Source organism: Filicampus tigris, chromosome 4 (genome assembly GCF_054856515.1).
Source record: "Filicampus tigris isolate MCC_2025a chromosome 4, RoL_Ftig_1.0, whole genome shotgun sequence".
Classification (NCBI taxonomy): domain Eukaryota; kingdom Metazoa; phylum Chordata; class Actinopteri; order Syngnathiformes; family Syngnathidae; genus Filicampus; species Filicampus tigris.
The window spans coordinates 14,212,118-14,224,978 of record NC_141220.1 but is presented as its reverse complement, the minus strand read 5'-3'; the positions used below and the strand labels follow the sequence as shown (position 1 = coordinate 14,224,978).

At 42.5% G+C, this 12,861-nt stretch overlaps 1 protein-coding gene across 1 annotated transcript in view; it reads right to left on the bottom strand.

The window, feature by feature from the left end:
- Positions 1-854: 854 nt before the first annotated feature.
- The window catches only part of cpa4 (carboxypeptidase A4), a 31,952-nt gene continuing 19,945 nt past the window's right edge, over positions 855-12,861 (bottom strand). Inside the window, exons 3-12 of the mRNA XM_086027127.1 lie at positions 11,076-11,151; positions 10,800-10,934; positions 9,559-9,657; positions 7,541-7,642; positions 7,365-7,466; positions 4,971-5,081; positions 2,105-2,195; positions 1,821-2,020; positions 1,334-1,418; positions 855-1,107 (exon numbers count right to left, since the gene is read on the bottom strand). Coding sequence (XP_085883253.1) covers positions 920-1,107; positions 1,334-1,418; positions 1,821-2,020; positions 2,105-2,195; positions 4,971-5,081; positions 7,365-7,466; positions 7,541-7,642; positions 9,559-9,657; positions 10,800-10,934; positions 11,076-11,151 — 1,189 coding nt within the window. The 3' untranslated portion in view covers positions 855-919. The remainder of the gene's footprint in view (positions 1,108-1,333; positions 1,419-1,820; positions 2,021-2,104; positions 2,196-4,970; positions 5,082-7,364; positions 7,467-7,540; positions 7,643-9,558; positions 9,658-10,799; positions 10,935-11,075; positions 11,152-12,861) is intronic.

Genomic DNA, 12,861 nt, shown 5'->3' with positions numbered 1-12,861 from the left:
TTCCTGGGGCTTGGGGCATGTTCAATATAAAGGTATTACCTGAATTTGGCCAAAGAATATTAAAAAAAAACATTACAATGACCACAGGGAAATGGCAAAAATCTTCAATGCATGCACACACTGCAATGCATGATGCCCAATTCGGATTTTTTGTTAAATCCAATGTTTTTATGTATTCATTCAATTTACAAAAACAAATTGTCGGCCACATAGCATAATTGCCTACTTCATTTTAGGGAAACAAGAATAAAACACCATTTTTAAAACACACATGATTTCATTGGGTCCTTTTCGTTTCATCATATCAATCCCAAAAATATCAATGTGTGTTCTAAAAATTTATGTTTTTTTTCTTTTGTCTTCCAAAAATATTGATTGAAAAATGGCTCGTCTGAAAAACTTTGATGTCAATTTCAGTCGACAGCAAGTGACAAAATAGCCACCCCATGAGATGGACAAAAATGGGTGGATTTTACGACTTATATTCCACAAACACAATATCAATCAGAATGCCGTGTTTAGACTAGTGGGGCTGCATAGAACATATTGTAAAGCTTTTTGGGGTGTTGACTCCCCTTTAAACTTCGTTAAATGAATGAGAAAATATTTCAAAATGTAAAATACAATGCTGGACAGGCTGTACCATAGCTGCACATCTGACAGGACTATAGCACCCACTAGGCCCAGTGTAGAACTGTGCCTGGTCTGTTACAATACTAATTTTTATATTTGTGACTGTTGAGAAAAACCATGGAAGGGCTAATTTAAAAAATCCTCAAAGTAGCTACAGCGCACGCACAGTAGAAAGTTGTACTGTACTACTGACGTACATACACAGCACTCTTTTATTTATTTACTTATCTATTTATTTTACATTATTGTTGTTGACAGCTTCTTTGCCAACTTGGCATGACGTGCATCAGTAAGGATGGTCCCGTGTGTACTCCATGATGTGCTTGAGAGCCAGCCAGGTCTCAGATGCGGTGGGGATGATCTGATTGGCTGGCAGGATGAACCCGTAACGACCCGTGTCCCTCAGCTCGAAGGCGAAGGAGTACTTGATGCCCAGATTGTAGGACCAGTCAATGCTGCCGCCACTGGCTTGGTCTGCAGGTACATTATTATTTCATCACAGCACTGTGACCAATTTATGTGTGTTATTGAGTTAGTTTAGGGTTTCAAATTAGGATTTCAAGATATGGTTCAAGCAAGAGTTCGAGTTTAAAATTTGGCTTTTAAGCAAGGGTTAATGTTTTATGGTTTCAATGCAGAGTTAGAAGCTATGAGAGTTATGATTTCAAAGGCATGATTAAAGCTAAGGGAAAATACTTACAGATGATTCTACAGATGCTTCCAACTTTGTACCGGGTGCCATAAAGTAACGCCAGTTTCTGTACTGCAGCTCTCCCCAGGGAATCCTACAAACAAGTAGAGTGATCCGGGAAAATCAAACTGTAGCTGAGTCCGTTTCAATTCTTTTCATCGTCAAAGCAGTTGCACTGACCAAGGTACATTAACAGACTCTCTACAGTATTGTGTAGTAAATGCACATTACATGTGATAACTCCACATTCTTGTGTGCATATTTAGTTCCACCTACTCTGCCTTTGATCATGTTATGTGCAGACAGCATCTTTTAGGACACTTAAAATTGTGTTGCTCCACAATATTGCGTACACCTATGTTTATATTTTGAGGAGCTGTACCACTTATGGGTTCAAATGCAAATGTACCGGTAATACAGAAATATGTAGGAAGCACTTTTGCATTAAAAAAAAAGGGGTTTAAAAAATCCAGAATACATGCAGGTTTTTTCTTACCAATTCACCCTGATGGGGCACGGGGGTGCAGGAGTATCCGTAAGGGTACATGAGTAGCTGTGAGTAAGCATGCACAGAGATGAAGGCCTTGAAGTTGCCGTGGCTCTTGATCAGGTTGACCACGTTCTTCACCTCCACCTCGGAGTGGGCCGAGGGGCCATGATAGGCGTCAGAACAAGGGTTCCTGCTGGCCCCGGGGCCTGCATGCGTTGAAGTCACATTCAAGACTGAAAGTTTCAGTTTCCAGAGTTTTAAATGAATGTGAAACATGCGCATCTACTGACCGCCAAAGCCTGCATCCCAGTTCCTGTTAGGGTCCACTCCACGGCAAACGGAGCCTGGGTTCCTGGAGCGGGTCTTGCGCCACATTCGATCCTGTGCAGCAGACATTTGGGACTTGATGAATCCATTAGAACATTTAGAAATGTGTAGATGATGTGAAATGCTACGAAATTGTACTAGTGCTGTCAAGTGATTAACATTTTTAATCGTAGTTAATCACATTTTTTCATAGTTAACTCATAGTTAATCGCGTATTTTATTTATTGTAAAAAAAATCCCTTGATTTTTCTGTCCCATTATTTTCTTGAATTTTAATACCCTTAACATGAATAAGAGGATTGATTTTCTTATGCAAATACTTTTTTTAAGTGAAGTCAACCCAAACATTATTTTTTAAGAATATGCTCCATACAAGCCCACTAGTTGAAACAAGGCATTCTGATAAATATTGCGTTTGTGGAATAAGAGTAAATCCACGGGTGGCACGGTGGTCGACTGGTTAGCACGTCCGCCTCACAGTTCAGAGGTCGTGGGTTCGATCCCGGCTCCGGCCTCCCTGTGTGGAGTTTGCATGTTCGCTCTGTGCCTGCGTGGGTTTTCTCCGGTTTCCTCCCACATTCCAAAAACATGCATGGTAAGTTGATTGGACTCTCTAAATTGCCCCTAGGTGTGATTGTGAGTGCGGATGTCTGTCTCTGTGTGCCCTGCAATTGGCTAGCAACCAATTCAGAGTGTCCCCCGCCTACTGCCCGAAGACAGCTGGGATAGGCTCCAGCACGCCCCGCGACCCATGCGAGGATAAGCGGTATCGATAATGGATGGATGGAGTTAATCCACCTGCCTTTAGTCATCACTGGGGGCGGCCATTTTGTCACGTCTTTCAACTGAAAATGATATCACAGTTGCTCAAAGGCTCACATAACAACCAAACACAGCTCACCTGTTTTCTGAAACTGAGCCATGATTGGTCGTTCTTTGAGCCCTCAGCGCATCTGTGATGTCATTTTCAGTCGACAGAAGTAATAAAATGGCTGACCCCTGAGATGGTAAAAAAATGATGGATTTTACAACTTAACTCATATCCCACAAACACAATATTAATCTGAATGCCTTGTTTGAACTAGGGGGGCTGCATAGAACATATTCTTGGAAAAAAAAAAGTTAGGGTTGACTTTCTCTTCAATTTAAAAAACAAGCATTGGATTCAACTCACCGAACAGCCCCTCAGCCCTTTTCAAACACACACACATACACCAACACACACGTGCGCGTGTGTGTTTCAGCTGTTACTAAAAGCATGCTACTGAACACCAATTGATTGGCTAACCTTGTCTTGCTTTAGAGAGAAAATATACATGACAAACACAACGCTGCACTTTAAGGGCAAGCAAGGAAAGTCTATCTAATCTAAGCAGTCTATGTAAACATAGGATGTATCTGTATTTGCAGTATTTATGTATATGCTGCAGCTACGTATGAGCTAAGCTAAATATTAGCTGGATATGTACATATGTGCAACTTGTTGGTTCAATATTGCAATTAGATGTACTTAGCCGATTCTGACTTTGGGTCATGAGCCGCATCGCGTCATTCTATGGCTAGGCGTTGGCCGAATGAGCCGGCCGGGCAGGCCCGGGCAGGATGACCGACCCCGTGAAGGGCGACTGCTTCCACCGCGGTGTCCCAGCGGCCGCGCAGCTGTGAAGATCTGTGGGAATTGGCCCGCCCAGAGTGGCCGCCGCTGCCCACGCTTGCCGGCCGGGATGAAGCGAGCCGAGGAGCTGAGCGCGAGTGGGGGCGAGCTAACGTGCTATTGCTACGCATCTTCGGCGGCAGGAGCCCGAGGCTGCGCGCCATGCGCTCACACATTTTTTTTTAATCGGTCGTACTTTGTTCGTAGCTTTTCCGCGCGGCTAACTAGGAATCGAAACTTAGCAACGACATTCTAAAATCTGAACGGTTCCGGGTGAACCGGAATGATGGAACTGATTCCACTCGAATCCAGGGTTTCGGTGCCCATGCATCCCTATGGGGCACACAGCCGTGCATGTGTCTGCCGAGCAATTCATTCTCATCGTCAATATTTTGAAGCAGATGTAACGCTTCCTCTACTCTAAAGCTTTTTTTTTCAAGATACATGTATAGATCATGGTGACCAGCAGCCTTTATCAATGCAGCCGCTGGTTGCTATGGTACGGAAGCGTATTGCTGCCATACCAGGAAAAAAAACCCACAAACCTTATCATGTAAAAACGTGAAACTTATCATTTAAAAACGTAATACTTATCATGTAAAAACGTGATACTAATCATGTAAAAACGTGATACTTATCATGTAAAAACGTGAAAATTATCACGTAAAAATGTGAAAATTATCACGTAAAAATGTGAAAATTATCATGTAATAACGTGAAAATTATCATGTAATAACGTGAAACGTATCATGTAAAAACGTGAACTTTATCATGGAAAAATGTGAAATGTACTCAAATGTTAAGTTGGCCTCACGGAGTATTCCAATTCCCCCCTCTTCTGTTGCGACTTTGGTGCTATCCTGCAGCAGGACGCCTCCGAATGGATGGATGGGATTAAAATTTCTGCTGCACCCTTCCTGGGTTGAGTTTTCTACCTGGCATCCTCCCACATTCCAAAAAGATGTGTGTTAGCCTCATTAAAGTCTCTAAATTGTACATAGTTGTGAACGTGAGTGTGAATGGATGCTTGTCCATATGTGCCCTGCATTTTGCTCGCGACCAGACCAGAGAGTACTCCGCCTCTTGCCCAAAGTCAGTTGGCATAGGCTCCTGCACACCAGTCATAGAAAATGAAAGGATGGATGCAAATATTGAAAAGACCACAGTTGACTTACATTGGTATGCGTGAAGGCATAGCCATCAGGATTGGCCAGGATAAGCATGTAAACATCCATGTTGTCCAGCAAGGATGTCAGAGAGACATCTGTACCATAATCAGTGGCGATCTGAACAACAACATAAAGCACAAGTTATCTCGACCACTCGAATAGATGCCGCGTCTCAATCATTTGCCAGGTGTTTGGAAACATTAGTTGATTGCTGAGTCCATGATAAACAAAACAGCAGCACAGAAGCAAGTAAATAGCCTCACAGATTAGTGTGGATTCTTGGCATGTGTTGCAAACAAGCTCCCTAAGCAGTATCAACATTTTGTTATGACTGGAGAAGTCTTTCTCAAAGAGATGAGATGAGCATTCCATTCTATTGACGTGCTCACTCTGCAATGTGAGTGATGGCCATTTTTATATTCCTGTGAATCATTAGTTCCACTCGGTCTGGATTGGCTCTTACATTCCCTGGGGATGGCGTCTTGATGATTAGTATTCCCGCAGAAGGACAGGTTGCTCCAAAATTAATTTTTGTGTTGATGTTTATGTTCCAGGGAGCTAAGTGACTTTTTAGTTTGTCTCTGAGCTTTCACTACGGGAAAAATGCATCTTCAACAACAAGAGATGTATTCCAGTTGACTAGCGACTCTACTCAGGTGGTTACATGTTTAAAGGGAAATTGGAGACATAAAACACGCAGGACAGCTTCCCTCAAGGACCGGCGCTGGACATGCCTGCGTTAAGTCATGCAAAATTGTCCCCATGGAAAAGAAATGTCTTCTCTTGTCCCACATCACGACTTATTCACAGTAGTTCTGGCGAAGTAACCTGGAAGTTTTATATCTTGCTGGATAGTTCCAATTGTTCCTGCTAGGCTTCAGCACATCAGGCCGTGATCGTAAAGTGGTTTGTGCTCTGGGTTGTGGCGGCAGCAGACAAATTGATTCACTAGTTAAAATCTTTTCTGTTAACTAAAAGACTGACTAAAAATAAATGTTAATAACACCATTATTTTTTAATTTGCAAATTTGCAAGTTGATCTATATTCCTTTTTTTTTTTTTTCTTTACGTTAACAAGGATACAGTGTACTCATAATTTTATAGACACTTGATACTACCGGTACTTATAGTCACGGTGGAGTGTGGAGGACGTCGCCGCAAAATGTTTTCGTCTTCCTAGGCGGGGGGGGCGTAACAGAAAATAATTAAGAAGCACTGGCCTCGTGGCACAATGGATAACTTGTATGACTAAGAAACAGAAGATTCAAAGTTTGGCTCTTGGCTGTCTCAAGCACACTTTTACATATGGTGGTCCACCCAGTCCACCCAAACTTGCTGCGCTGGATCTGGTAACCTGAAACCTGAAGTGGGTTCCGCTAACTCAAGCAACTCTGTCAAAATTGAAATGTTCTTTCTAATGTTTCACCTTAAGGCTGATCTGCACTGATCTGTTCATGCGAAAGATAAAAAACTTGCTGCACAAGAACTGACAGATGCTATGACAAATGTGTATAACTGGCTTGAAAAATCACAACTGTACTCAAACATATCCAAGACTGTTTGTATGTACTTCTCAAAAAGAGCGACTACTGACAGTGATCCCAACGTTTTTGTACAAGGTAAAACAATCAATGTAGTTTTAAATACTTAGGAATCATTCTTGACTCACAACTTCTCTTCAAACGACAGATAAAAAACACTCTGAATAGAATTCAATTTAACTTGTCCAACTTCAGGGTCATTAGAAACAATTTAACTCTTGAGTCAGCAAAACTGTACTTTGACACAATCATCATGTCCCACATTTCTTACTGCCTAATAAGTTGGTCATCTGCCTGTAAGACCAGACTAAAACCAATTGAAACCGTCTATAAACAAGCTCTGAAAGTATTGGACAGAAAACTAAAAACGTACCATCACTGTCAGATATTAAAAAAACATGAATGCCTGAACTGGGACAATACTATCAAACACGCTGATGCCACCTTGATTTATAAAATCTTCCACCACAAAGCTCCTCCTCCACTGCAAGAATTTGTAAAAAAAAAAAAAAAAAAAAAAAAAAAATCCCCAACAGATCAACAAGAGCTGGTTCTAGAGGTGACTGTGTGATTCCCTTCAGAAAGAATACATTTAGCCAAACCACCTTCTCCGTCCGTGCATCACATACCTGCAACTTAATACCAAACATCATACGTGATCTCCCGTCTCTGAACCACTTTATCAAACATCTTAACGCCTGGCTGCTGGGTGAACAACATTGTCATCACAACATTTTTGCCAACAGCATAACAGATGACTGTTCATGCTATGTTGGAGGACCACACATTGTGGTCATAGAGTGGTATAGTGGTCCGCATTATCTAAAGTACATCGCACATTCAAGCCATTTTTTATTACCTTGTTGGCTGTCCACACACCAGTAGCCTGGGACACCCACTCTCTGGAGTGGATGCCTGTGTCGATCCAGATGGCCGGACGCTTGGTGCCACCTGTACTAAACTGTACAGTACACACAATCAGCAACATAACATTTTACCAAATTCTACAAACCAAATTTTATAATAACATCCTACCTTGAGCACATACATGGGCCTGTTCTCATAGGACTCCCCAATCAGCTCCTTAGTTACCAATTTAGGGTAGTGAGCGACAAGTGTGTCCATCCAGTTGTAGATCTGTGGGAACATTTGACAATGCATTAGGCCCTTGCACAATCTTATGACACCTAATAAGAGACATTTCAAATAATTCATATTGATTCAATTAATATTATTATCCACCCATTGTTTTCCGCTTATCCAAGATCGCGTCGCGGGGGTAGCAGCTTAAGCAGGGTAGCCCAGACTTCCCTCTCCCCAGCCACATCATCCAGCTCCTCCTGGGGGATCCCAAAGCGTTCACAAGCCAGCTGCGAGACATAGTCTCTCCCGCATGTCCTGGGTTATCCTCGGGGCCTCCTCCCACTGGGACATGCCCGAAACACCTCACTAGGGAGTGCCCGAAACACCTCAGTAGGGAGGCATCCAGAGGCATCCAGGTGGCATCCTGACACGATGCCTGAGCCAGCAATCTCATCTGGCTCCTCTCTGCTCTGCTTCATCACGGGAAGGCAAGTCGGTAGAATTGAGGAGGTCTCAATTACACAGAAGATTGTCGGAGGTGGGAGTTGAAACTATCTGACGGGATTCTGCCAGACATTCCCAGCAAACTCTCACAATACGTTTGGGTCTGCCAGGTCGGACCGGCATCGTGTCGAAAACATTCGGCCGCAAATCCGATAACACAATCACAAAGTCGATCATCGAACTGCAGCCGACGGTGTACTGGAACCAATTGCACATATGGACACGCTTATGTTTGAGCATGGTGTTCACCGCTCGGGATCTGATCAGGGGAGCCCTTCCTCCCAATCACACCCTTCCAGGTCTCACTGTCATTGCCCACATGAGAATTGAAGTCACGCAGCAAAACAATGAAATCCCCAGAAGGAGCACTATCCAGCACTCCTTTCAAGGTCTCCAAAAAGGGTGGGTACTCTAAACTGCTGTTTGATACATAAGCACAAACAACAGTCAGGACCCGTCCCCCCTACCCGAAGGCGGAGGGAGGCTACCCTCTCTTCCACTAGAGTGGACCCCAAAGTACAGGTGCTAATTCGGGGGGCAATAAGAATGCCCACACTTGTTCTACATCTCTCACTGTGGGCAACCCCAGAGTGGAAAAGAGTCTAACTCCTTTCGGGAGGACTGGTACCAGAAACCCAGCTGTGAGTGGACTATATCTAGTCGGAACTTGTCTGCCTCACACACCAGCTCAGGCTCTTTCCCTGTCACTAGAGGTGACATTCCACATCCGTAGAGCCACCTTTTGTAGCTGGGGATCGGGCCGTCAAGGTCCCCGCCTTCGTCCGATGCCCAGCTCTCTTTGCTACTTTGGCACCTCCCACAGGTGGTGAGCCCATTGGAAGGGGGACCGACGCTGTCTTTTCGGGCCCCATGGGCACAGGCCCGGCACCAGACACTCGTCTTCGCGCCTCACCTCCAGAGGGAGGCCCCGGTAACCTGTATCTGGGCAAGGGAAAACGCTTTCCAATAGTTTTAATCAGAGTCAGGCGTCGTCCCTCCCTCCGCATTCTGCATATTTAATCGACCCACGTGGTCCCATTCGGTCGGAGTCAGCTAAACGGCGTTGAGAACGGACTTAACCGGTACCACGTCACACGCAGCTGCCGCACTCCTGACACGCGTCTGCTCGTGCGTGCCTGCTTGTGCCTGCTGTCGACGACGAGGGACGGGCCGGGACCACGTGGGTCGATTAAATATGCAGGAGAAGAACTCGGGGATGGAGGGACGATGCCCAGCTCTGGTTTTAATCATCATAGGGGTCTTTTGAGCCGTGCTTGGTCTGGTACCGCACCTAGGACTTGTTTGCCATGGGTGACTCTGCCAGGGGCATAAAGCCCAAGACAACTTTGCTCCTAGGATCATTAGGACACTCATACCCCTCCGCCAAGATAAGGTGATGTCTTATGGAAGGGTATTATGATTATGATTATGATTATGATTATTATTATTATATCAACACAGCTTACTGTCTCCAGACGATGATAGGCCCCAAAGTTGAGGCTCCCGCTGCTGCGCTCCTTCCTCTCGTTTTCCTCCATCTCTGTTTTCTCTGTGTCCAGAAGCTCCTGAATGTGACATGGCAATTTAGTATTTAATGACAGTTTAACTGACAGTTTTTTTTATTATTATTACGCATTCTTGAAGCACTTTATATAGTATAACACCTGTTTTATTTTCTTGGTCATTTCATATTTTCTTAGACACTTGTTTCTTGGCAGAATTCCTTTGGGGCAGTCGTAACTGCCCACTGTCACGAAAGAAAGTGTACCCCACCAATTTTTTTTTTCAAACCAAATCCTTGGTTACACGTTTCCTTGGCTCCTTGTTGCCAGGCAGATAGCTCAACTGCATTCCCAAGTCATACGTACTCGGCTAGATACTGTGATTCTGCGTATGTACCTTCATTTGAAAGACAGATCTGTATTGAATATAAACCATGCACTGTTGGAAGAAAGAAAGAAAAACTGGCACCCCTAAAAAAAACACTTCATAGAACAGGTGATTCATTTTCCTGGTTAGAGCACGTTTCTACAGTCACCTAGCTGATAAGCAGGAACGAAAGTACTCAACAGTGAAAAGGATTAAGAGACATGCGAGATGTGTTTGTTTATGTGTTCATTTTAAAACATTTGAACTCCTTCAAATATAAAGAAATGTATTGTTTTCATTACACTACATTTCCTGGTTAGCAAGAGTATGAAGTTTATTGGTCAATGAGCAATATACACTAAGGAAAGTACGAACCCCCAAAACAACACTAAGATTAGAAGACACATCTTTGAAACATTCCTTATTGGAATACATATTTTTTTGGCCACTTGTTGCTAGACAGAGTTCATGGGGCTGAATTATTTGTAACTTCCCAATTGGCCTTGACAAAGACACATGAAGGAACACAAGAGAGTGCAAAATAACACTATCAGGATTATAAGAAGAATTTAAAAACTGTTCTTGCTTGAGTGTTTGTGACTACTTGTTGCTAGGCAGATTTCATGGGGGTCAAGCATAACTGCCCCATTTGGCCAATGACAAGGACATACTAAGGACATAAGTAACCAAAAAACAAAAGTACTAGGGTTATATGAAAAGTCCATCTACACACATTAACTTGAATCACGGTTCTGTATTAAATATCAAACACTCCTCCAATTCAGTACATTAAGTGTTATTTGTGGCGGGCGGTGTGAATATGGGGGTGCTGACCCACTTGGAGGTTGTCAATCATGACGATGAAGGGGATCCCGTGGGCGTCCAGGTATTCCCTGACGGCGCTCTGACGAGAGTGAGGCACTCGGATGTCCACAGGACGATCGGAGGAGACCGGATGGAGCCAGAAGTCCAGCTGGCGCGGCCGAGAATGGAGTCAAGTATAATTTAATAGCACACTCTTTGTGGTTGTTAGTGTGTGTGCGCGTGTGTGCATGCGTGTGTGTTTATGTGTCAATGTGCGCGCGTGCGTGTTTGTGAGTGTGTGTTGGCACACCTCCTGTTCCTCCTCCAGTGCCTGCAGGAGTTGGATCTGTTCCTGTGACTCCACACTGACCCGGATGACTTGATCACTGCAGGAGATACATCTTTTTGTTCATATTTTTTTGCAACGAGCATCAAAGACCATATGATGAAATGAAGCATGTTGGATATTACAATCCTGTTCATCACTAATTACAGCCCAGTGTAATCTTTGTGTAATTATGTTTCCCCTGTGAACAGATGGCAACTGAGGGAGGCACTTCATAAAGCCTGTATATCATTGAAAAGGCATTCAACTGTGAAGGTATTTTCTCCTGAAAATAGTTAGATGAGCTGGACATTTTATTATGTACACTTGCCCCATGGAAGGACACCCAATACAAGAGCTGCGAACAAAATTATTTGATATATTTATCGTAAACAGCCATCCCCTACATTATGTGGGAATTTTGAAAGAATTTGAATCCGAGTGAATTTCACTGCGAAATTAGGGAAAATGTAAAAATGAATAAATAGATCAAATCTTTACATTATGTAGTAGCAATATGAGTGGGGTCAGAACGTGAGGAACATCCTCCATATGTGAAGTACACCACATCTTAGTACAAGCATGCTGTATGCATAAATAATAAACTTAAAAAAAAAAAAAAAACACAGGCTCAGTAATAATAATCAACATTTACAATTGTTACTCTTATAATAATACATTTTCATGGGGTAGTCAAAATATGAGTATAGAATATTTTCCAAAATAAAAATATTGCCTATCAGTGCCTTTGCAGGCGTACAATAATAATAATAATAATAATAATAATAATAATAATAATAATTAACTGGTTAGCACGTCCGCCTTACAGTTCAGAGGTCGTGGGTTCGATTCCGGCCCTGGCCTTCCTGTGTGGAGTTTGCATGTTCCCCCCATGCCTGTTTTCTCCCACATTATAAAAAAATTATGCATGGTAGGTTAATTGGACACTCTAAATTGCCCCTAGGTGTGAGTGTGAGTGTGATTGTGAGTGCAAATGTTTGTTTGTCTCTGTGTGCCCTGCGATTGGCTGGCATCCAGTTCAGGGAGTACCCCGCCTACTGCCCGAGGCGAGCTGGGGGGAGCTCCAGCACACCCGTGACCCTTGTGAGGATAAGCAGATTGGATAATGGATGGAAGTTAGAATGACAAAATAGCTGACTACAATCTAATAAATAAACAAACATGTAAAATAATATATGTACAAAACAAATTATATAAAAATCAAATACAAACTTAAAACATAAAAAATGTATTGTCTTTATAAATACAATGATAACAATAATAATAATAATAATGATGATGATGATGACGACAATTAGTTTACACATTGTAAAAAACAACTTGTATTTTTGGGGCTAAAACAGTCATTTAATTTGGAACAACTTTAAAATATGAATTATTGACATTGATGACAACAATCTTAGCACAACAAAGCAAGCAAGTTGTTTGCTCCAAAACTCTTTGCTGAATTGTTTTAATACGTCCTTGAGGCGCCAATACAAGGGACAACACCTCTGTAAATAATCCTTTTCTCTGTCGTGAAATGTGGGAAAGCCAATTTTCACAACAGCAAGACTTGAAATATTTACTTGAATTGCCCAATTTTATCCAAATTGCTGCTTTGAAATTTTGAGTTCACCCAACTTTTTTTTTACTGTGCATATAGTAAATAAAATAGATTAAATCAAATTTAATCAAATAAGTACTGTCCACATAAAGATAATATTTAAATTAATATCATCTGATATACAATAATCAAACATATAACTGT